The sequence below is a fragment of the Schistocerca cancellata genome, chromosome 4, assembly GCF_023864275.1.
Source record: "Schistocerca cancellata isolate TAMUIC-IGC-003103 chromosome 4, iqSchCanc2.1, whole genome shotgun sequence".
Taxonomy (NCBI): Eukaryota; Metazoa; Arthropoda; class Insecta; order Orthoptera; family Acrididae; genus Schistocerca; species Schistocerca cancellata.
This window is the reverse complement of record NC_064629.1, coordinates 584334921-584358726: the sequence shown is the minus strand read 5'-3', so window position 1 is coordinate 584358726 and position 23806 is coordinate 584334921. Positions and strand designations below refer to the sequence as shown.

General features: G+C 41.4%; 1 protein-coding gene across 1 annotated transcript in view; it reads right to left on the bottom strand.

Annotated features, from left to right (window-relative positions):
- The window catches only part of LOC126183839 (relaxin receptor 1-like), an 847723-nt gene that overhangs the window by 10942 nt on the left and 812975 nt on the right, over positions 1-23806 (bottom strand). Inside the window, exon 19 of the mRNA XM_049926099.1 lies at positions 3007-3218. Within this exon, the coding sequence (XP_049782056.1) occupies positions 3007-3218 (212 nt within the window). The remainder of the gene's footprint in view (positions 1-3006; positions 3219-23806) is intronic.

Sequence of the window (23806 nt, the reverse complement as noted above, 5' to 3'; positions counted from 1 at the left end):
CTTCCTGGTTCCGGTATAGTCCCTTATTAATTTAGATGACACCCACTGACGTCTTACTCTTTCCTCGAAAGACGAAAACATTGCGTGGCAGGCATTTTCAAAGGGACGACGAGTTGATTTTCCAAGTGGAAAGTTTCATCGACAGTTAAATGCAGACATCTATAACCGAGATCTCCGCCAAGATGAGTCGCATTGAACAGTGAGTACGGAGAGTGAAACTGACATCATCAACAATTTTCTAGGTCGCGACTAGGTTTTTTCGAAGTGATAATTAAAGCTTTATGGCTACTCATTACGATAAACCAATGGTTCTCAAACTGTGGGGCGCGAACCACAGTGGGGTACGAGTGGTGAGGGAATGGCTCGCGGTATATTAAAAAAATATTTTCTTATTAACAAATAATTACGTTGATCTTCTCCTTCGCCGGCCGTTGTGGCTGAGCGGTTCTAGCTACTTCAGTCCGGAACCGCGCTGCTGCTACAGTCGCATGTTCGAATCCTGCCTCGGGCATGGATGTGTGTGATGTCCTTAGGGTAGTCAGGTTTAAGTAGTTTTAAGTCTAGGGGACTGATGACCTCAGATGTTAAGTCCTATAGTGCTTAGAGCCATTTGAACCATTTGATCTTCTCCTTCCAACATAGAAGATGCTGCTCACCTGGATCGAATTTCACCCAACGTCGGTGTTACGCCAGACGTGGCCAACGAAAATGAAACAGCGGTCATACTTTTATCATTGTTTGAATGATCGGTTGAGCTAGGTGGCGTCGGCCGTCGGCGGAATCGTCCATTGTCGGTTGCACTGCGACTATTTCCTTAACTATCACGAGCAGTGCAAGTTTTGTCTCGTGTATCCCGAAGCCACCTTACAATCTCTTAGACTTCGCGAGGACTTGACCGCAGTATGATACGGTTCCTGGTGAATGATAGACATGAGGACACCCGTGGTCCATCAGCCGGCGGAGGGGAGGGAGATACTCCAAAGGCGAAAACGAGACGGTATGATGAGAACTATTTATTGCTGGACTTCACGAAAACTACGATTAATTGTCAAGACCATTCGCAGTGCGTAATTTGTCTAATCATTTCATCTGCTTATAGCATGAAGCCTAACATGTTAAAGAATCATCTTGAAACCAAACATCCTCAATTAACGGGAAAATCAAAAGAATTTTGGGACCTAAATGTTTCATTATCTTCCCAGAAGAAAACTGCTAAAATTTTGAATGCGAATTGTAGTTTGTTACCAGATTTTTCATAGGATTGCTGAATGAAAGAAACAACACACTGTTGCAGAAACTCTAGCTTTATTAGCAGCGACTGATACAGTGTCAACAATTTTTGGTGACTCATTTGCTCAGTAGTCAAAAAGTATCCCAACTCTAATACCACAGTGCGTAGAGGAATTTTTAGACATTTCTGACGATTTAATCGAGCTGTTAATCGATAAATACATAACAACTGTTTTGCACTTCAAGTGGACGAAGCAACTGATATTCATAAAAATGTCCATTTGACTGCTTATGTTCGTTTCTTTGATGAGATTAACATTCGAAACTAATTGCTTTACTGTGAACCGATACTGAAAACAGCCACAGCTCAAAAGCCTTTTCTTAATCAAAACTAGATATCATGGATAAGTGCATTGTATTATGCACAGGTGGGGCTCGCTGAACTTCAGGAATTCGTGATGGACTGCAGGCGAAATTTAAAGCTGTAGTTCCTGATGCAATATGGACTCACTTCATGATACTTCGGGAGGCTCTGGTTGTTGAAGAACTTAGCCCATCCCTTTATGAAGTGTTGCAAACGGTTATAGAAACAGTTTAACTTATTAAAGCAACTACAAATTCAAGGCTTTTAAAACTGCTATTGGCGGAGATGACTGCTGAACACGTTCAGCTGCTCTTTTCTAGTAATTCTCGATGGATTTCACGGGGTAAAGCACTGAAAAGAATGTTTGAACTAAGGAATGAGGTGTTCTGTGTGTTAAAGGAGAAAAGTCATTCTCTGGCAGACTCTTCCGGCAACGGAGATTACCTATTGAAAGTGGCTTACCTCACTGATATTTTTGATAGACTAAATATTCTTAACACTTCACGTCAAAGTAATCAGACAACAGTACCCTCTTGAAATGAAAGGCGTCATCAGAGCTGCGGCAAAACCGTGTGGAAAGTGACATGTTTGATACGTTCCCTATTCTAGTCCCACAGTTAGAGGGCACAGGTAATCCGATACTTTCAATGGAGATAGAAGCTGGCTTCCTCATCATCTTGCAATACGAAAAGTTCATTTCTTATAGTACTTCAGCGACGAGTTCGATAAATTTAACTGAATTAAAAATCCGTTCAAAATTGCTCCTGCACCATCACGTCTAAATATAGAAGGGCAAGAACAACTTATTGACCTCACTTGAACAGTAGGTTCAATGAAGTGTGTTTCTTGGGGTTTTGGATACATACTAGCAAGGAACTGGCAATGCTGAGCCAAAAATACAATGAAGATCCTGATTGATTTTCCAACGACATACTTGTGCGAGACTACATGTAAGCAAAGAATTTCTGCTATTACATCACGCCTTGAGAAACTTTCTTATCAAAACCAAGCTCATTCATAACATTGAAATCTGTAATTTAAATTTTTGATGACCGTATAAGTCTCGTTTTCTGAAATGTAAATAGTGTAAACTTCATAGTTTTTGAATAAATGAAACTCTGATAAAGACAAATAATTTGTTCCGTATTTTGTTTATAATAATTCGTTTAGTTTTGGTTTCTGTTGGGGAAAATCCTTCTAAATTGAATTTGATAAAACAGAGCATAAGACAAAGAAAATATTTTAAAAGTGACTATTTTTATTAATAAAAATGTTTGGGTGCCAGATACTATTTTTCCTCACGAAGGAGGGGCCAGAGGAGAAAAGTCTGAGAACCACTGCGATAAAACAGATGACATCGTTCTGCTCCTGAACCGTTATTACAAAAGCGGAAGAAGTTCTGTGGCGCTTACTTTGACGAGCGGCAGCGACGTGAGATGCGAGCACTGTGCGTACTGCTGGCGACCGAGTCCCATGGGCTCGCGGCTGCGGCGGCGGCTGCGACGGTCGCACACCAGCCCGCACAGGCGCGCCCAGTAGCGCGGCGTCGTGAACGTGTACAGCGCCGGGTTCACCGCCGAGTTCACCGGCAGCACCAGCACCACCAGCCACGCGTACACCTCGCCTGCGCACCACCACAAATACTTGACAACTAAAACATTGACACTCGTACACCAGACCGCAACCGCACGGCTACATGTGTCATACATCAATATTACAACTGAACTCTGCCCTAAGATGCCTCGGAAGGCGCAATGGTTCCGATAGACCCACCGTGTCATCCTCAGCCGATAGGCGACAGTGGATACGGATATGGAGGGGCATGTGGTCAACACACCGCTCTCCCGGTCGTTGTCAGTGTTCCTGACTGGAGCCGCTACTTTTCGATTGGGTAGCTCCTCAATTGGCCTCACAAGGGCTGAGTGAAACCCGCTTGCCAACAGCGCTCGGCAGACCTGGAAGCTCGTCCACGCAAGTACAAGCGAAGCCCGACAGAACTTCGGTGATCTGACGTTACCACTGCAGCAAGGCCGCTGGCCGTATATCTATACTGCCTCACAAAAAAAGAGAAGCACCCAGAAGGGCAGGAGGAAATGAAATGAAACGTCAAGAGCTGAGAGGATAGCTGGAGTTATTGCAGTGATTACAAAATTGAGTCAGATTTACGAAGATCTTGGCAGCATGTGATTTTATCAGTCTGACATTGCACCTCCTCTAGCCTGGATGGATACACTGAGTTGGTTGGGATGCGCGTCATAAACCCGTTGTATACTCTTCTGAGGAAAGTTGACCCAAAACTGCTGTAGATGGTCTTTGATATACTGGGTACTGGGACTGGCATAAATTTCACGACTGAGCTGGGCTCACACATATTCTGTCAGTGACAGATCTGGGGATCTTGCAGACCACGGAGGTATCTCATCATCATACACACAGTTTGGAGAGACACGTACAATGTGTGGACTAGCATTGTCCTGTTGAAAAATGGCCATATGGTACTGCTGTATGAGAGGTAACACATGAGGCCGCAGGACGTCCGTGATATACCGTTGTACATTTAGATTTCCCTCAGTCACTACCAACCCTGACCTGAAGTTGTAACTGATAACTTCCCACACAATGAGGCCAAGAGTAACACTGCTGTGTTCCACAAAATATTGGAAGAATGGGATCTCTTCGCAAGTCGCCGTCGTACTCGCCGACGATGGCCATATGGAGTAATACAGAATCGCAGTTCATCGCTGAATACAAAGTGACGCCATTCATCAGCAGCCCGCACATTCTGGATATGGCACCAGTCTAAATGCAGTCGTTTGTGTTTGGTGTTAACAGCAACATAGCGTCCCCTACTGCTAGTCTCCAACCGATGACGAGGTATGTCACAGGATGTTTCGGAGAGACAATTTCTTGTTCTCGGATGGCAGGTGCTGACGTGAAGGGTACAACGTGCGTGGTGTACAAATCAGCAGTCCTCCCTTGTGGTGTTCAGACGTGATCGACCGAAACATTGACGACGTGTATGACTACTCTCACATTCCCGTGCAAGCCAACATTGGTCCACTGCCACATCCAAATTCCCCACATATCTGGACATTACACTATTTGACCAGCCCTCCAAATGGAGGCCGACAATGAGACCCCTTTCAAACTCTGTCAGGTACAGATAACGCTGTTTCAAACGAGTACGGGGGATCTCTGTGTCCTTCACACTGATCGCTCAACATCTGGCGCTGTTCAACCCCAGATATACGCTAACAGGCATTGTAACAACACTAAGTACGAACAACGTTAATAAACTCTGGCCGCGCGGGATTAGCCGAGCGGTCTTAGGCGATGCAGTCGTGGACTGTGCGGCTGGTCCCGGCGGAGGTTCGAGTCCTCCCTCGGGCATGGGTGTGTGTGTTTGTCCTTAGGATAATTTAGGTTAAGTAATGTGTAAGCTTAGGGACTGATGACCTTAGCAGTTAACTCCCATAAGATTTCACACACATTTGAACGTTCGAATAAACTCTGGTGCGGGTTTTTCACAAAGAACTGCAATTCCAGTCATTTATATATGCACCGATGGTTCTACTGTCAGTGAATCGAGATCGGTCTCTACCTGTTTCCGTGCAGTCAATGTGAACAGAAATGGATCCAATGGACGTATAGAGTCTTGCACCTCGCAAAATTCCACTGCTCGTCTTCAACGTACCAAAAAACACAGAAACTGGACAATAGCTAATTGGAAGCGTGTAGTGTGACCCCACAAGTAGCGATTTTTATTTATTTATTTTTCAAATGATGCAAGGCGTCGAGTACACGGCTATCGAATGAGGCTTTTAAGCTACAGCGTCTTGGGGGTTGGACTCAGGTCAGAGGTGGCTGCGCGGTGTTTTTCATACTATTACTTGCGCCTACGCATTCAGGCTGCCGTGAACATCACCAAGGATATTTATTTCAATATTCTTGATGACCAAGTGTAGCCATCTCTTCTACATCATCATGATAAGTGTGCTGTGGAGACTCCTGTCTTCCAAGATGACAGCAGTTCTGTTCACAAGGCTGCAAGTATACATTCATGGTTTGACAGCAGTCAGACAGCCTACAGAAGCTCGACTAGTCCACTGAAACATTCGACTTACTCCCACAGAGAATGCCTGAGATTGTTTGGGAGAGAGGTTCTAGTGTAGCGATCTACACCCCGGAAATAAATTTTGAATTAAATATTAATCCCAAAAAAAATATTTCTTGTCTGCCACATTGATTCCTGCAGTAAATATAGTCTATATTGGCCACCCGCATGTGGCGGTTCTCCTCCTGCAACCTCCCCTTTATGTTACACTACATGCACTTAACTTCAGACACTTCCACTGCTCAAGATGTGCCAGATGAGTTACATCTACTAAAACATGTGTAAATATATCTATATCTACATCAGTACTCCGCAAGCCATCTGACGGTGTGTGGTGTAGGGTACTTCTTGTACCACTAACTGATTCCCCCTTTCCTGTTCCATTCGCTAATGGTGCGTGGGAGGAATGATTGTCGGTAGGCCTCTGCATTAGCTCTCATTTCTCGATTTTTCTCGTTGTGATCATTTCGCGACACATATGTGGGAAGAAGTAATACCTTTTTCCGGCTCGTCCCGGAAAGTATACTCTCGAAATTTCAATAATAAAACTCTCCGTGGTGCAAAACACCTCTCTTGTAGCGTCTGCCAATGGAGTTTGTTGACCATCTCTGTAACGTTCTGTAGAAGGTTTAAGATATTATGTTGAAACGCACAACTCTTCGTTTGATCTTCTCTATCTCTTTTGTGTGTCCTACTTGATAAGGGTCCCAGATTGATGAAAAATACTCAAGCATCGGTCGAATAAGCGCCTCGTCACCCTTGATGGATGAATTGTATTTCCTTGACATTCTTCCTATGAATCCCAGTCTGGCATTTGCTTTCCCTACTAAATGTTTTATGTAGCCAATCCATCTAAAATCTCTCCAGATTAATGCTCTAGATACTTTATGGTAGTTACTGTTACAGGCAGTTTGTCGTCAAGAGTGTAGTTGTACAATAGGGGATTTATTTTCCTACGTATGCGCAATACGCTACATTTGTTTACTCTCAGGGTCAACTGCCAGGTCCTGCACCATTCATTAATGCTCTGTTGGTCCTTCTGCAAATCGTTACTGCCCTCTGGCGTTGCTATCTTCTTATACACAACAGTCTGCGAACAGCCTGAAAGTGCTTCCGACGGATTCTGCTAGATCATTTATGTCCATTGTAAACAACAACGGTCCCATCACTCTTCCTTTGGGGTACTCCCGAAATTACCTTTACATTTGTCGAGAGCGACGTGTTGAGTTCTACCTGCAAGAAAGTCGTGAATCCAGTCGCAAATCTGGTCCGATACTCGGTAAGCTCGTATTTTTTTTTTCCATAGTGGCCAGCAATAGTCTTGTCATACTTTGACGTATGCCTTATTCACTCACTATTCGCCTCTGGCAACGCCCTGTAGAATTACTGTCAAATAATCTGAAAGCACGTGTTTAGACTGTGAAGTGAGTGTCAGGAATTCATACACCTTTATAGAAACAGTGTACGTGGAAAGGATTCACAACTTCTACTTTCCTTTAAGTGCGCCAGATTCTTCCACGAAACGCACAGACCGGAGCAGGCACCGGATCTTTGACTTCCACTCCGAGGAAACTGCTCTGCTAGTGCTTTCTCCTTTATGAAATTAGCAGCAGCGACCGGTCCCGACCCCGCAGTGTCAGATCCAGATTCCTGCGAATGTCGGCGCTGCTGTCGTGTGAGCCTCGATGGCGACTTTCTTTTCACGAGCTGGTTTGACTTTCGGGATTCTGCGGAACAGTCGACATCTGGATGGCTCTCTGCAAGTAAACTTGCACCGACCGGAATTCAAATGAAAAACGAAGATTAAAAGAGGGTCAAAATTATCAACACCTATTAGTGTTACAAAAGGGCTGCCACAATGACATTTTATTTTATTTATTCGTAGAAGTGGCTCTCCGAAGATGGAAGAATAACTCAGGGGGATGCGAAACATTGTTAATGATGTACAGGTGTTTTCTTTACGTTTTTCTGATGATCAAGCCATTCTAGCACAAGTTGAAGACGATCCTTATTTCATGATTCGATCATTATATTAGGAATATGACAGATGGGCCGTACATACGAGTCTATGGAAAACAGAATATGTGGTAGTTAATAGTGACACTAGATTCGAAATTCACATTAGTGACCAAACAGTTATGAGACAGAAAGAAAAATTTAAATGCCTAGGAGTGCATGTTGGCAAAAATGTATTGGATAATACAGAAGTAAAATACAGAATAAAACAAAGCAGAAAAGTAATAGAGTGTATGGATTATTTTTGGTGGGACTGAGCTATTTCTAAAAATAAGAAAAGATTGGGTAGACTAATGGTTGAACCTGTCATATGCTGTGAATCAGAACAAATAAATTAAAGGCCTCAAAAGACGGGAATAGCTGTAGAAACGGATTATTTATGAAGCAGCGCCCGAATATCAAGAATCGAGAAAAACCTAATGATGAAGTAATAGGTAGAATGAGGGCAAATAAGACAGCGATATAAAGAATTGAAAGAAAATCATTAAAGTCATATGGGCATTTGTTGAGAATGCCAGATCATAAGTGGTCAAATAAAATTTTTGAATGAAATCACCGGGAAGACGTGACGTAGCACGGTAAGACATTCTTGGAATGACAACATCAAGGAAATAATGGATCATCGCGGTGTATGCAAGGACGATGCCCTTAATAGAGATGCTTCACAGAAGATATCAACAGTAAAGCAAAATATTAGTATTAATTGATCTTTGTATTAATTAATCATGTAATAATATAATAATAATTGTTTAACCAATGTTTTCGTTTTAAACCTTTAAAACATTAATAGCTACGTTCGTTGTATGGGGGGTAGCCGTGCAGATTTAATTACGATCTGGATAAAATAAAGTTACGGTTTGTTTGTTTGCAGGTACATGTCTGCACTCGTGATGCACACTGAAATCCCGACATCACATTATCGTCGCAAGCCCAACTCCATTTTATCAATGGGCTGCACCATTTTGGGGCACCTGGAAGAGACAGAAGTTGGAAACCTAGTCTGTTTGCGAATTTAATCTGCAAAGTTACGTAGAAATTCGAAGACGTTTTATTTTAGGTTTTATGTGCGCCACGGTTACAACATGATTACACAAAATATACCTCGTGACATCAGAGCGAATGCCCCATAAAGTTTAATGAAGTGTGCACCCGCAGTTTTGCCGTTGATCGATATTCGCCTAAAACGTACGTCCTTTCATCCTGTATATGAAATATATTTCCAATTTCGAATACAAACTACCTTCAGTTTGTTCCCGCCTGAACCGCTTTGCCTGGATAAATACGATATTGCAGTGCCTGTTCAAAAATTGTTCAAATGGTTCTGAGCACTACGGGACTCAACTTCTGAGGTCATTAGTCCCCTAGAACTTAGAACTAGTTAAACCTAACTAACCTCAGGACATCACACACATCCATGCCAGAGGCAGGATTCGAACCTGCGACCGTAGCGGTCTCGCGGTTCCAGACCGCAGCGCCTAGAACTGCACGGCCTTCAATGAATCATCTGCCAGGCACTTAAGAGTGATTTGAAGAGTAGCCATGTAGGTGTAGATGCAGATACATTCTAATTACTCATATTAGAAAAACAGGAAGGTCAAGATAAACTTGGCGTAAAAAGTGTAAGGTGGCAGAATAAATGGTCAGGTTCACACCTTACATGAGACCTTTACAAATCGCAATGAGAAGGTGAAGATGACACCTAACGTAAAACGACAGTTATGAGAACATTCGCCTATCAATATGTAATGCAAAAAGGGATGACAGCCAATCGACGGTAATCAACACACCATTCCTATACAACGCATGTCTTTGAGCAGAAGGTAGAACAGGGAATGCGAGTCGAGTCGTTTTTAATTTTGAAAAGCCAGCTCCACAATGTTGTAGCGAAACCGCGCTGTGGGAGTTACGCCAGCAACCACTTAAAGGAGTGGCAGGAAAATGGTTCAAATGGCTCTGAGCACTATGGGACTTAACTGCTGAGGTCATCAGTCCCCTAGACGTACCTAAGGACATCACACACATCCATGCCCGAGGCAGGATGCGAACCTGCGACCGTAGCGGTCGCGCGGCTCCAGACTGTAGCGCCTAGAACCGCTCGGCCACTCCGGCCAGCCAGGTGGCAGGAAAGAGGACAGCGACCCCGGGCCAGGTGATTCAGGCTGGAGGGCCGCCTGTAGCGAGGGCATCGGTACAAGAGCAGAGAAGCTTCAGAAAACTGGATTTCGAAATTCCAACGGGATACGAACAAAAGCAAGTGACGCATTTTCGTCCATCGAGTGTGACACATGGAAAGGTCAATGTACTTTAGCCGTCTAGAATGGGCACAAAACGTTCGATTGGCGAAAACTCACTAGGAAGGAGAAAATTACTGAAGTTTCGATGCAGTTTGATAGAAGGGACGTTGCGATTGGTAGAGGGTGTTTCTGCAAAATAAGAGGAACGCTCCTATTGGTCGAAAAAAGCCGTGATGTGAAAAAGGAACCCAAGTGGAGGGAGGCAGTTCTACCATGAGAGGACAAGAGAGAAATTTTGGTGAGGGCTCTTCTCTGAACTGGCGTCAAGTGGAGAACAGAGCGCTAAACGCTCCATACGACGCAGAGAAGAAATTGGTGTGGACACTGCATTCACAACGGCTGCACTCCAGCTAAAATTAGCTGTAGCAACGTTTAGCTCCAACTGTGGAGAAACGAACCAGCGTAATTAGTTAATTGTTCTTGCAGAACTGAGAGGGCTCTATAATATGTACGCTGCTCCAACCACGCGCGTGTATATCGCCACATAATAAGACTAGGGCTGAGTACATGTTTTCTCGCATAACGAGAAACATAATAAAGTTTCTGCTGGAAAGTTCAGCAAGGGCCAGATTAGTTTTGTAGGAATTTCAGTGGGAGAGAGCGTTCTTGCAGACAGCAGCACGTCGCAGCTTAAGGTAAATACCGTGTGCAGAGGCGTTAATTTTGTTGGTTCACCAGCTTGCGTCCACTGTAAAATCGAGCGGCCTTGGGTAATCTTGCGCTCAAATTTGTCACTTTACTAACCATCCACCGTAAACTTGATTGTCATACTAAATAGTACCGAACTTTGAACCGGAATTTTTCGTAGTACTGGCCAACATCATAACGTATGTGTAGGAGCAGTTTTGTAAAGAATCGTCCAATTAAACTTTCATATTATTGTGCTCAGGATTAATTTAAAGAAACCTCCAATTAAACTTTCATAATATTGTGCTTAAGATTAATGTTATTTCAGAGAGTTAATGTTTAACATTGTTTTGTATAAACTTATTTCACTTTTTGATGTTGGCAAGATGCGTTATCAAAAATGGTTCAGATGGCTCTGAGCACTATGGGACTCAACTGCTGTGGTTATCAGTCCCCTAGAACTTAGAACTACTTAAACCTAACTAACCTAAAGACATCACATACACCCATGCCCGAGGCAGGATTCGAACCTACGACCGTAGCAACAGCGCGGCTCCGGACTGGAGCGCCTAGAACCGCACGGCCACCACGGCCGGCAGATGCGATATCCATTGCGCTGTTTTTATGTTGGCGAATTGAAAACTGTGTGAAAAGCTGTAATTTGGTGAGAAATATTGCGACATTAACTTGTCATTTCACCTCACACAATTCTTCTCAGTTCAAAACAAAACCCCCGCGACCATACAAAATTATTTCCAGCATTATGTGGTAACGAAATCTAAACAACAGAGAGATCATTAGAAAACTGTACGAAACGAGTACGAACGTTAGAATGCGTTGTTAAATATCATCTACAGGGAAGTTCTACAAAATCGTAACTCCCGGAATTATAATGTCGTCTTGTCAGAACGTTATTAAAGAAAACCTACAGTCATATTTTCACAGATTTTCTGTTTTGCAGCATGAGTTACAACTGACAGATTAACCTGTACTTGTTCAGTTTTTCAAGTAAATGAATTGAAATTCTGAAAGTAGTTCTACCGGGATATTTGGTTCCACAGTTTTTTCATTTCTATGGAGGAGGCCATGATAAGGATATCCAAGCATATGTATGAAATCTGACAGAAAATGGGTCATCAGTACGTCGAACAACCTTTGTATCATGTAAAGGTTAATATTTGGTGTCTTATTTCTGGAATAGTTTTATTTTCAGTACCGTTACTCTATGTGTGGGGACTTCAGTACTGATTTTACAGGGCAAAATTATACAGAGAAGGAGGGAGTAAAACATTTCCTATCTTAACTGAATTTACTTTCAACAATGAGTTTCAGTACTTCAGCATTGACTTTTCAGGGCAGAATTATAGAATTAAACAGAGAAGAAAGAGGTAGAACATCTCCTGTCTTAACTGAACTTACCTTCAACTACCACTTTCCCAACAGGAATAAAGGCAAGCAGCAGCATAGCATTAGATGGTACATTTACTGATGTCTAAACAGCAGATAAATTTTATCTGGAATCGGCCACTCATTATCAGACAATGAGACACATATCTTACTATTGTGATGTATTAAGGAAGAAATGGCGAGTATTCGGGTACGTGAGAAATTTAGAGTTACAGTGTAACAGTGAGTACCTTTCCTACGCTTGAGGATCCATCAGTAACAGGATGTGTACAGTTAACACCATTTTGATGATAAATTCGATGTGCCCTCACGATTTTATTGTATTGTATGAAAGCATTTTTTCACTTCGAGCAGAATTCGAGCAGTAATATACAGTCATTTCGGGTAATACAGAGCATCAGTATCTCGCATAAAAGAAATGGGAACTGTACGATGGTTATAGTACGACAAAGAAATAATATTAGAGAGGCAAATATTATGGTTTCTGGAAATCGGATACATAAACAATAGAATTAAATCAAAACAGTTTGATACAAAGATTTTCAGTACGTCGCGTCTTGCAGCTCTCAGGCATTGAAGAACATACATTTCCAATTGTTTGCAATTGTGACAACAGACAAAATGCGAAACTAATCAGTCAAAAAATAAACAGCAGCTTTGGCGCCAAAAATTAAAAATGTGCAGCTTGTAGTGAGGACAGAGATAAACAGAAGAATAAAGAAGTTACTGACGTTATTGAGATATGCGGAAACTCACTTATCGTTTCTAGTATTCTGCGAATTAAGTGAATCAAAACATCTTATACAACGCCAGGTAAAAAGCTTTTTTTCATGATTTTTTTTTCAATGGTGCAAAGAAACTGAATATTAAGGGGTTGCATTTTGACTATACAGTATATCACAGAACACTAGTAAAAACTCTATTATTTAGTGGACAATGCTGTCGCCCTCAACTTGGTGATTCGACCTATATCCAGTCACTTAAATAACACTGAAAGACATTCGAACTGCTTAGATTCAATCCAATCACCTACACGTCACCTCTGTTTACAGGCATCCAGTGGAGAAAATTAGTGTGATATTCCAATACGAATAGTGGGGAAGTCAATATAAGTTCAATCCTACGTAAAATTGTTCTCTACGCCATTGCAGTGACTCTTTCGTCCAGTGTTGATTGTGTAGATACAACACTAAACAATTCGGCAAAAATGTGAACCTCAAGTTGACCCATAGAAGAGTATGTATGATACAGAGTAATAACCGCTACTAGTCACAAAAGAAGGTGACTTTATTTAATGCACGATCGGTTTCGGGCTTATGCCCATCTTCAAGAGGCTTTACATTCAATTACATGTTCCAGCGCTCAGTGTTTGAGATGAGTGTTTAAATAAAAAACAAATAAAGTGATGACGACTAAATAGAGTCAATTGAAACAGTTGAACGTTGTTAAGCGCCATGTGTTGTAAAGTATTATAGTACTTTCATACAACTGGAATATCCATGTCGTTTTCACATTACATTCATAATATTTTTCACAAAAATAACGCCATTTCTACACATTAACTCTATATCATACTTCATGGTAAATACTGGTACTGAATTTGATACAGCAGGTGTTCATAACTTCAGAAACACGTACATTCACAACATCTAACGTGTTTTCATAGGGAAACAGAGGTTATGGCCTACGACCATTGAAATCTAACATCTTTGGCGATAACCTCTGTTTTTCTATGTAAACACGTTAGATGTTGTGAGTGTATGTACTTCTGAAGTTGCTAACACCTACGGTATCAAAGGCATAACATGGAAGTACCAATATTTACCATGATTATAATATACAGTTGATGTGTAAAAAATCGAGATTTTTTTATGAAATGTGATGAATATAATGTGGAGGCGACATGGAAACTCCAGCTGAATGTAAGTACTACATTACTTTACAATACATGTCGCTTAGCAACTTCCAATTGTTTCAGTTGGATCTATTTAGTCACGATAACATGTAATTGAATGTAAAACCACCATGAAGAGGGAACTGGTCGTGCTTAAATAAAACCACCTTCTACTGTGGCTGGTAGCGATTATTATTCTACACCCTATAAAGGAACAGTCACAGAGTTCAGCTGCATCCATTATGGATATAATTCACTTGAAGACTAAGTATACTTTACGTGAGTTTGGTGAGTAAAGTCTGAAATCTATTTGGTTCATTCCATTTATTTTCACTTTTTTTATGAATGTTAACAAGCAAAGCCCTTGTATTGTTTCGAAGGTTACGCAATATTCTTCGACAGGTGCCAGAGAAATCCGTGGTCTGCGCGTGTCCGGTCAAAAGTCATACGAAGGACTCTCAATCTCTGGAATAAAAGAAGGCTACGTTGGTAAGAGCTTGCGTCATACTTGTGGTGTAAGCCATGATATTACTGCTAGTTGAAGAGACGAGGTCGACAGATGTTTCAAAATTAGCGGCTTGACCTCATCTATCAACAGCGGCAGGTACGGCGCGACCTACGCACATCCTGCAGCTAAACTTGGAGCGCCGTTGCTTTCACTCGAAGTTTTTGTAGCAGCTAAAAAAGTCTGTGGTGTGCATCTGTGTGAAGGATACTATTAAACAATCACTGAAATTATCTGTTTTTTCTTACCGAGTCCACGCCTTTTTCTTTAATAACAAAATGCCCCTCCTTATTAGCAATGAGAAAGGTCTCGAATTGTGTTTTAATTTGTTATATGTATCTTGCAGAATTCTAGTGAAGTTTCTCATATATCTTTTGTTCTGCAGTGCTGTCTGTTGATTGTGAATGTTTTCTGGTTGTTTGGCCTAATGTCCATTTACGGGATGGTTAGAAACAGTCTGGAAGCTTGTAAGTGTGTTACAGGTAGGTTTTTCTGAGAGATATTGTTAAGAAAAAGTTCGATACGATGCTCCGTTTCGGAGTTAATTAGTATTGAAGTTAGCCACTCAGTTCGTTGCACGAGCATATTCTAGAGGCGTGCTAGAATCGGTGTCGCGAAACTGTTTCCTAAAGCGGAACAGGAGAGCGTTACAAAAATTAGACATGGGACGGTAGTAATGATGAAACCCGTTCCGAAGTCTGAGAAGTCCATGCTCTATCGTCTATGCTATGAGAACAACTGAAACTAATTGTATATGACGGTCATAGCTGGGCACAAGACCGTTAATCCGTTAATCGTTAATTAACGAAGTTCACTTTTCGAATAACGGATTAAATTTTAATTTGATTAAAAATTAACGCATTATTTAACTACCGTTAACTTTCTTTGAGTCCGTTAATCGTTAATTATGTATCTACCACTTATGACAAGAATGACGCCACGCTGCCCGCGGAAGTCATGTTCGGGTCACGTAGGTGTGCGGTTACTCCGGGGTGCGCGCGATTGATGTAAGCAATCGAGTGTGAGCGAGAATAATTATACAGGCGTTGGCTGTTTATTGTTGTTTGTTTGCTGAGTTTTCGTTAAAAACTACTTTTTGTTCGTGGATTGACTGCGGAGACTAAAATATTGAATTGGATTCTAACTCGATAACTGATGAAAATCGGTGACAGCATTTACGTGATAACGTTAATTTTATATGCAAATCGGGAGAACAAATACTTTTCGATTGTAAACTGTTCTTGGCCGGAAAACATCAACAATTGGGGCTCACACTTCAGCCTTAACAATATGGAGCAACACATAAGGAGAACACATAAATCACTGTCTGCACAGTTTGAAGAAACATTGAAGGTAGGTTCATTTCACTACCGTGAAGAGTTAACGATTAACTTTAACTTCCTATAAATCTCCTGTAAAGTAACGCCTTAACGCGCAACGAAGTTAAGTTATTTATTAACGGATTTACGATAAGCGAAGCTAACTTTTTGATTAACGTTGCCCAGCTATGCTGGCGGGCCACTTGAATTTGCGCGTGCAACTGCCTGTTTGGCAAACTTCAATGCAAAATCAGTCGGTAATGGCGCAACGTATCGAATTTTTCTCTGAACAATTATTTCTGAGCGCAACCTATCTTACAACACCCTTGCAAGCTTTTCAGACGCTTTCTGAATACCCAGTATATCCTTTTCCTACTCTTCGAAGCATTTGAAGGTTAGTACTAATATCTTCTGTGTAGCGTTTATTTTCTGTTAGGTTCCTATTGAATGCATAAACGTAGCTTTCGCTTTTATTAGATTGCTATTCATAATTTATGGTTGGTTTTTGTCCTCTGAGATCAACGAAAAACACGTTAGAATTGCTATACTTAGTTTTGTTATGTCACATAATAGTATTTTTGCTTATCATTTATTTTGTGTATCATGTTTGTTACCACTGTATTATCCGTTCAAAATCTGATTTTGAGATTTGAGCCTTGGAATACATAACACGTTTGATCACGGTTTTTTAGAATGAATCTCATAATGACCTCCTTTATATCCTAATGTTATTTCTTCCGTCTAGATGATCTTTGTTTCCGTCTTTATTCAGTCAACTATTTATAGTTTGTAGCCATGATTAATAATTGCAGTATTAATTATGTTTAATGCTGTTTTCATAGTCTTTTGAGGTGGTTTGATGTCTACTGGCACAGTCTGCCATAGAGTGAAAAAGTGTGTGTGCAATGGTTGATATTAGGACTTACGTATTATGCGGTCGATTGTGGCTGATTTGTACGTCCAGGACGTATACGCTCTTGACAATACCATGATCAATAGTGAAGCCAATGCTTTTCGATGACATCCATTACTTTCGCCATTTTGTTTTTTTTCTCATTATAGAGGATGAGGCGATCGTCTACGCGACACCGAAAATAGATTACCTTACCGATTCATTTATTTTGTCAGAATAATTTATTGTCCAAATGCTCTGTCAAAGTGTTTGCTAGGCCTCTTGCAAGATAGGTCACCACAGACAGGCTACCTTTCCGCATGTAATTTCCTCTTGGAAGATGAAGTAGCTACGTGCAGGGACAAGTTCTGAAAGCATGATAGTCTCACATTAACAAAGAGCAAATAGCTGAAACTTTGATGGAATCACTATGTCGTTCAGGAAATTTATAAAAGATGCGGATAAGCATAACATATATAAAAATACCAATTTCATCCACTAGGAAAAAAAAACAACAGCGATACCAAAAGTAAACGTAGTACATAAGTTATTTTCTTATCAGAGTAGTGATTAATAAAACCGGCACTTGCATAGCAGTGCTGCTTTTAATCGGTACCTCCTGTACTGAGAAGTTACACGGTCCAGTTACATTAATGTCATCACCGCCTATGTTCGATGTCACCGTGCAATAACTACTTATAGACGGCAGGTGGCAGCACTAATAGTAAAGGGTATACAAAGTGTGTCGGAGAGGTGCGGAAACAGGTGGAGTGTTGTCGTTATGCGGAAACGGAGCGTTTTGTCTGGCGTCGAAAAGGGCATGATCATTGGCTTGAGGGCCAAGGGTGGAAGCATTCCCGAAATGGCTAAGACTGTAAACTGTTCGCGTTCCGACGTGGTTAAGGTATGCCGTGCATGCCAAAACCGTGCTATCCAAAATCGGCGCCGAGGCAACTGTGGTGTACCACGGCTGGTTCAAATGGTTCAAATGGCTCTGAGCACTGTGCGACTTAACTTCTGAGGTCATCAGTCGCCTAGAACTTAGAACTACTTAAACCGAACTAACCTAAGGACATGACACACATCCAAGCCCGAAGCAGGATTCGAACCTGCGATCGTAGCGGTTACGCGGTTCCAGACTGTAGCGCCTAGAACCACTCGGCCACCCCGGCCGGCCATACCTGGATCACTGCTTGGCTAAAGGCACGTAAAGTCTGGCATTTGTGAAAAGCTGATTAAGTGATTACCATTCTATTATATAAAGCACCTGACAACAATTTGCAACTATTGTTTCAGTATCTGGAAACATCAGACAACGGGTGTGAAATGCAGTCATGCCCTAAATTAATAGGACCGCTACCGACGGTCGTTTACGATCTGCCTTTGTTACAACCACTGGAAATGTTAACGAAGGAAGATGAGGAATTAGCACCTGTCGACAACGAAGTCGTTGTAGGTGAAGCACACCGTCGGACTGGGAAAGGAAGGCGGTGGAAATCGGCCGTATCCTCTTCACTGGAATCGTCCAGACATTTGTGTCTTACTGAAACAACGGAAAACCTAAATTAGAATGGCTGGGCGTAAATCTGAACCGCCGCCATCCCGAATGAGTGTCCATTGTCTTAACATTGCTCCATCTCTCTTGCTCATAGTTTAAGATATGCAGAAAGCTCCTTGAAGGTGGTATGCATACGAAGCGCCCACTCGCCACTCGTAGAAAGAGGACGCACTTGCAATATAAACGCCAACGTGCCCAATAGCCTACAGTTCAATTAAGGTCAGTTGGCTTCACGGGAGACGGAAGAGCTACCTTGCAAAGTGACACCAGCCCCTTTTTGATTTCTAGACAAAACGAAACTAATTTTTGTTCACATTAGAGAAAATAGTGCCTTCGGTCGAGGCTGCATCAGTGGGGCGGCACACTTCTACAGACTGTTCTCCACATAGATGCTCAACGAATAGTGTCTGCACAGTCCTAAGGAGATGGCATCCTGCCTGCTGACAGACGTTATTATGCTGGTGCTATAGCTAGTAGTTCTATACAACGTGACGCAAAGGTCGACCACAGTAATATCTGCAGTGTTAGCAGTCATCCACGTGATACAAATACATACTTGATACTTCGTAACAAGTTAGAGGAAGGCAAACGCAAACGATCTGTTACGCACATTTAGAGGCTAGTTCCATCTCCAGACCTGAATCTCGTAAGGAATGTTTGGATTTGTCTCAGGAGGCATACTGATGCTCAGAGTTATTCGTAGACGCTTTCCATCCTGAGAACAGCTTTAATAGCAACTGGTTCAGTGGCACTCGACTTGGACGTAACCGGTCTTTCGGTCACCACCAATACTTGTCTGGCAGAAAAAGAGAAAATTTGGGAGTAAAGGTCCTGATCGTCAGGTGGAAGAGAAAATGGTAGAGTGAAACAGTAGATCATCACATTAACTGCACATCCGCCGGCCGTGGTAGCCGAGCGGTTCTAGGCGCTTCAGTCTAGAACCGCGCGACCGCTACGGTCGCAGGTTCGAATCCTGCCTCGGGCATGGATGTGTGTGATGTCCTTAGGTTAGTTAGGTTTAAGTAGTTCTAAGTTCTAGGGGACTGATGACCTCAGATGTTAAGTCCCATAGTGCTCAGAGCCATTTGAACCATGTGAACTGCACACCCGTTACTGTTGTTTGGGAGTGTTGTACAATACACTAGCAATTGGTCTCCCACGCTCCTTTCCTTTCATTCCATACTAATCCATAACAATACAAATACGACTATAAATTGCACAACACTCTTAGCAGTCATCCACGTGATACAAATACATACTTGATACTTCGTAACAAGTTAGAGGAAGGCAAGCGCAAACCCGTTCTTCTACAACCTGTCGCAAGACGGCAATATGCTATTCTCGAATCGTTTCCAACGCTCGTTGCTTGAGTATGTAATCGCCTTTGAAGTGGAAAAAGAAGAAGATTATGGTTATAATTCTTTTTAAAAGAATTTTAGCTTATTTTTTTGTAGTAAGTTCCAGTGATTTATATTCTATGACGAAGTGCTATAATAATAGCTCAGAGGAGAGTGAGGACCTGTGTAGTGTAGGACTTGTTAGCATTCTGGAAAGAGATTTGTAATTTACAAAAATATAACCACTACGACTACATTTCATTCGGCTATTTTTTAGAAGAATGTCACCCATTCCTCAAATATTAAAATAATCAGCCAATAACAAGATGGTACAAACAAACACACATAATAAAACTTGTAGGTTAATTTGGTAGACAATCCAATGTAAGGAATTGCAAGGAAGATGATAAAGCATTCAAACATCGATATTTTTAGCCGAATTCACAAAAGACTTGTTTGATGCAACTCTCCAAGCTAATCTGTTCTGTTCAAGCCACTTCATCTCTGCATAGTTACTGCAACCCAGATTCGTTTGAGCTTGCTTACTGTAGTCAAGCCAGCTGTAGTCAAGCCTCCATCACCAAACTGATGTTTCCTTAATGCTTCAGGATGTGTCCTACCAAACTATTTCTTCTTTTAGCCAAGTTGCTCCATATATTTCTTCACTACCCATTTTGATTCAGCACTTATACATTAGTTACCCAATCTGTCCATATGATCTTCAGCATTCTTTTGCAGTACCACATTTCGAAAAGTTCTATTCTCTTCTAGTTTCAGTTGTTGACCCTCCGCTTTTCACTTCCCTATAATTCTACACTCCAGACAAATAACTTCAGAAAAACACTTTGCAACATTTTAATCTACATTCGATGATAACAAATTTTGGGAAATGCTTTTTTTTGCTGTTGTACTGAGATAGTTTTTTTAAAAGTTCAGTTAATTTGATTAATGATATTACTGCTGAAGGAGTGACGGGGAACTGGCTCAGTCAACACAATCACAGAAGGAGAGATCAGCTGTAGGTCTCGTTGCAAAAAGAATATTTACGTGAAGTGACTGGGAATCGAACTGTGGTGTGTAGATATGATAGTAATTTCTCCGCGACTAAGAGTTGAGCACTGCAGCTGCTACAGTACTGCATTCCAGTATGTCCTCACGGAGAAACGCTTTTCGATTCTGTGCGGGTGATGCATTCCGTACATAGCGCTATCCTGTCTTCGTCTCAACCAGAAAGTTTTAGAATGCTGAGTGGACGGGCTACTCGCCACTCATGTTAAATGGGTGAAACTTTTTGAGATTGGAAGAGTTTAGTTTACTTTTCATTCAAAACAGCTGAAAGGTATGCAGAAAATGTGGCTATGTTTCATATTGGAATGTTACATTTCCAAGGCTTTCTTCTAACTCACAATTCTTATAGATGTATGTACAATGAAAAACAATTAGAGATGCTTCCCTAGAAGAGTGTAGCCCTGAAAACGGGTCAACTCATTTTGGGGGAAAGTATCGCGTGCAAATTCCGTGATCATAAATACATCAATTTTCTGGCTATGTACTTATGGTTGCACATGTTTAGATTTTTGTAACTTTGTACTAAGAGTATTATCCGGAAAGTAACTTGAGTACTTTATTATTATAGCCACTAACAAGAGAAATGTATTATCGGAATTTCTGAAATCACCGGAGGAAGTGGCAACCAAACGACTGTTCAAATTGCTATATCGAATCTATGAGACTGGAAACACAACATCAAACTTTCGGAATAGCGCCATCCGCACAATTCCGAAGATAGCAAGGGCGGATAAGTGCGAGAACTGTCGCACAATCAGCGTAATAGCTAATTCATCCAAGATGCTGACAGTAATGATATGTAGAAGAATGGAAAAGAAAATCTAGGATATGTTTGACGGCAATCAGTTTGGCTTTCAAAAAGGTAAAGACACCAAAGAGACAATTCTGATACCACGCTTGATAGTGGCAATAAAGACGTGGAGAAATGAAGACACATTCATATGATTTTTCAGCCTGGAAAAAGCTTTCGACAATGTAAAATGTTGCAATTCGGCGAAAAACAGGAGTAAACTAGAGAGAAAATGCGTAATATACAATATGTACAAGAACCAAGAGGAAACAATAAGAATGGAAGATCAAGAACGAAGTGATCAGATTAGAAAAGGTGTAAGATAGGGATGAAGTCTTTCGCCTCTTCTATTGAGTCTAGACATTGAAGAACCAATGGCGGAAATAACAGATGACATTGCTATCCTAAGTGAAAGTGAGGACGAATTGCAGGACCTGCTGAATGCAATGAACAGTCAAATGAATACAGAATATGGACTGAGAGTAAACCGAAGAAAGACGAAACTCATGAGGAGTAGAAGAAGTGAGATTAACAAAAAATTTTGTGTCAAAATTTGTGACCATAAAATAGACGTAGTGAATAGATAGTACTATCTTGGAATGAAGATAACACATGATGCATAGGCAAGAAGGACATAAAGAGCAGAATATCACAGGCAAAGAGGGCATTCCTGGGCAAAAGAAGTCACCTAGTATCAATCATCGGACATAATTTGAGGAAGAAATTTCTGGAAATGTATGTACGTTTGGAGAACGGTATTGTACGGAAGTGAATCATGGACTGAGGTAAAACCGGAGAAGAAGAGAATCGAAGCGTTTGATATGTGGTGCTATTGAAGAATGGTGAAAATAAAGTGGGCTGAAAAGACAAGAAAAGAGAAGTGCGTCCGCATTATCCGTGAAGAATGGAACATATACACTGACAAGAAGAAGGGACAGGATGATAGGAAATTTGTTAATGCTTTAAGGAATAACTTCCATGGTACGTTAGTGAGCTGAAGAGTGTAAAAACTGTAGCGGAAGACAGAGATAGGAATACATCCAGCTAATAATTGAGGTCGATGGGTGCAAGTGCTGCTCTGAGATGAAGAGGTTGACACAACAAAAGAATTCAAAGAAGGCTGCATTAAAGTAGCCGGAAGACTAAAGACTCGAAAATAAATAAATAAAAGAAAATCAGATATACCTGAACTTATCGATTCAGGGAATTATTTTGTACTACGTGAGCCAACAGCAAATACGCATCTCTATGGAGGATGTTAGTGACTTATGACACAAACACAGAAAGTGGCTAAGTGCTAGGTAAGTTTGATTTATACCACAGAAAATACTGATGGGTGGAAATAATTCATCATATTCAATACTATTGTCAGAAAGTTTCTTCGAAGTAGTACATCAAATTTAAACGAAGCCAGTGCCTAGCTGTCAAATGAAAGTTTAAACGCAGCCAAAACCTCTCAGACAAACAGAAGCTAAACGATGTCAAAGTTAGCGTAAGGAGGGCTATGCGTGAAGCGTTCGGTGAATTCGAAAGTAAAATTCTATGTACCGACTTGACAGAAAATCCTAGGAAGTTCTGGTCTTACGTTAAATCAGTAAGTGGCTCGAAACAGCATATCCAGACACTCCGGGATGATGATGGCATTGAAACAGAGGATGACAAGCGTAAAGCTGAAATACTAAACACCTTTTTCCAAAGCTGTTTCACAGAGGAAGACCGCACTGCAGTTCCTTCTCTAAATCCTCGCACAAACGAAAAAATGGCTGACATCGAAATAAGTGTCCAAGGAATAGAAAAGCAACTGGAATCACTCAACAGAGGAAAGTCCACTGGACCTGACGGGATACCAATTCGATTCTACACAGAGTACGCGAAAGAACTTGCCCCCCTTCTAACAGCCGTGTACCGCAAGTCTCTAGAGGAACGGAAGGTTCCAAATGATTGGAAAAGAGCACAGGTAGTCCCAGTCTTCAAGAAGGGTCGTCGAGCAGATGCGCAAAACTATAGACCTATATCTCTGACGTCGATCTGTTGTAGAATTTTAGAACATATTTTTTGCTCGAATATCATGTCGTTTTTGGAAACTCAGAATCTACTATGTAGGAATCAACATGGATTCCGGAAACAGCGATCGTGTGAGACCCAACTCGCTTTATTTGTTCATGAGACCCAGAAAATATTAGATACAGGCTCCCAGGTAGATGCTATTTTTCTTGACTTCCGGAAGGCGTTCGATACAGTTCCGCACTGTCGCCTGATAAACAAAGTAAGAGCCTACGGAATATCAGACCAGCTGTGTGGCTGGATTGAAGAGTTTTTAGCAAACAGAACGCAGCATGTTGTTATCAACGGAGAGACGTCTACAGACATTAAAGTAACCTCTGGCGTGCC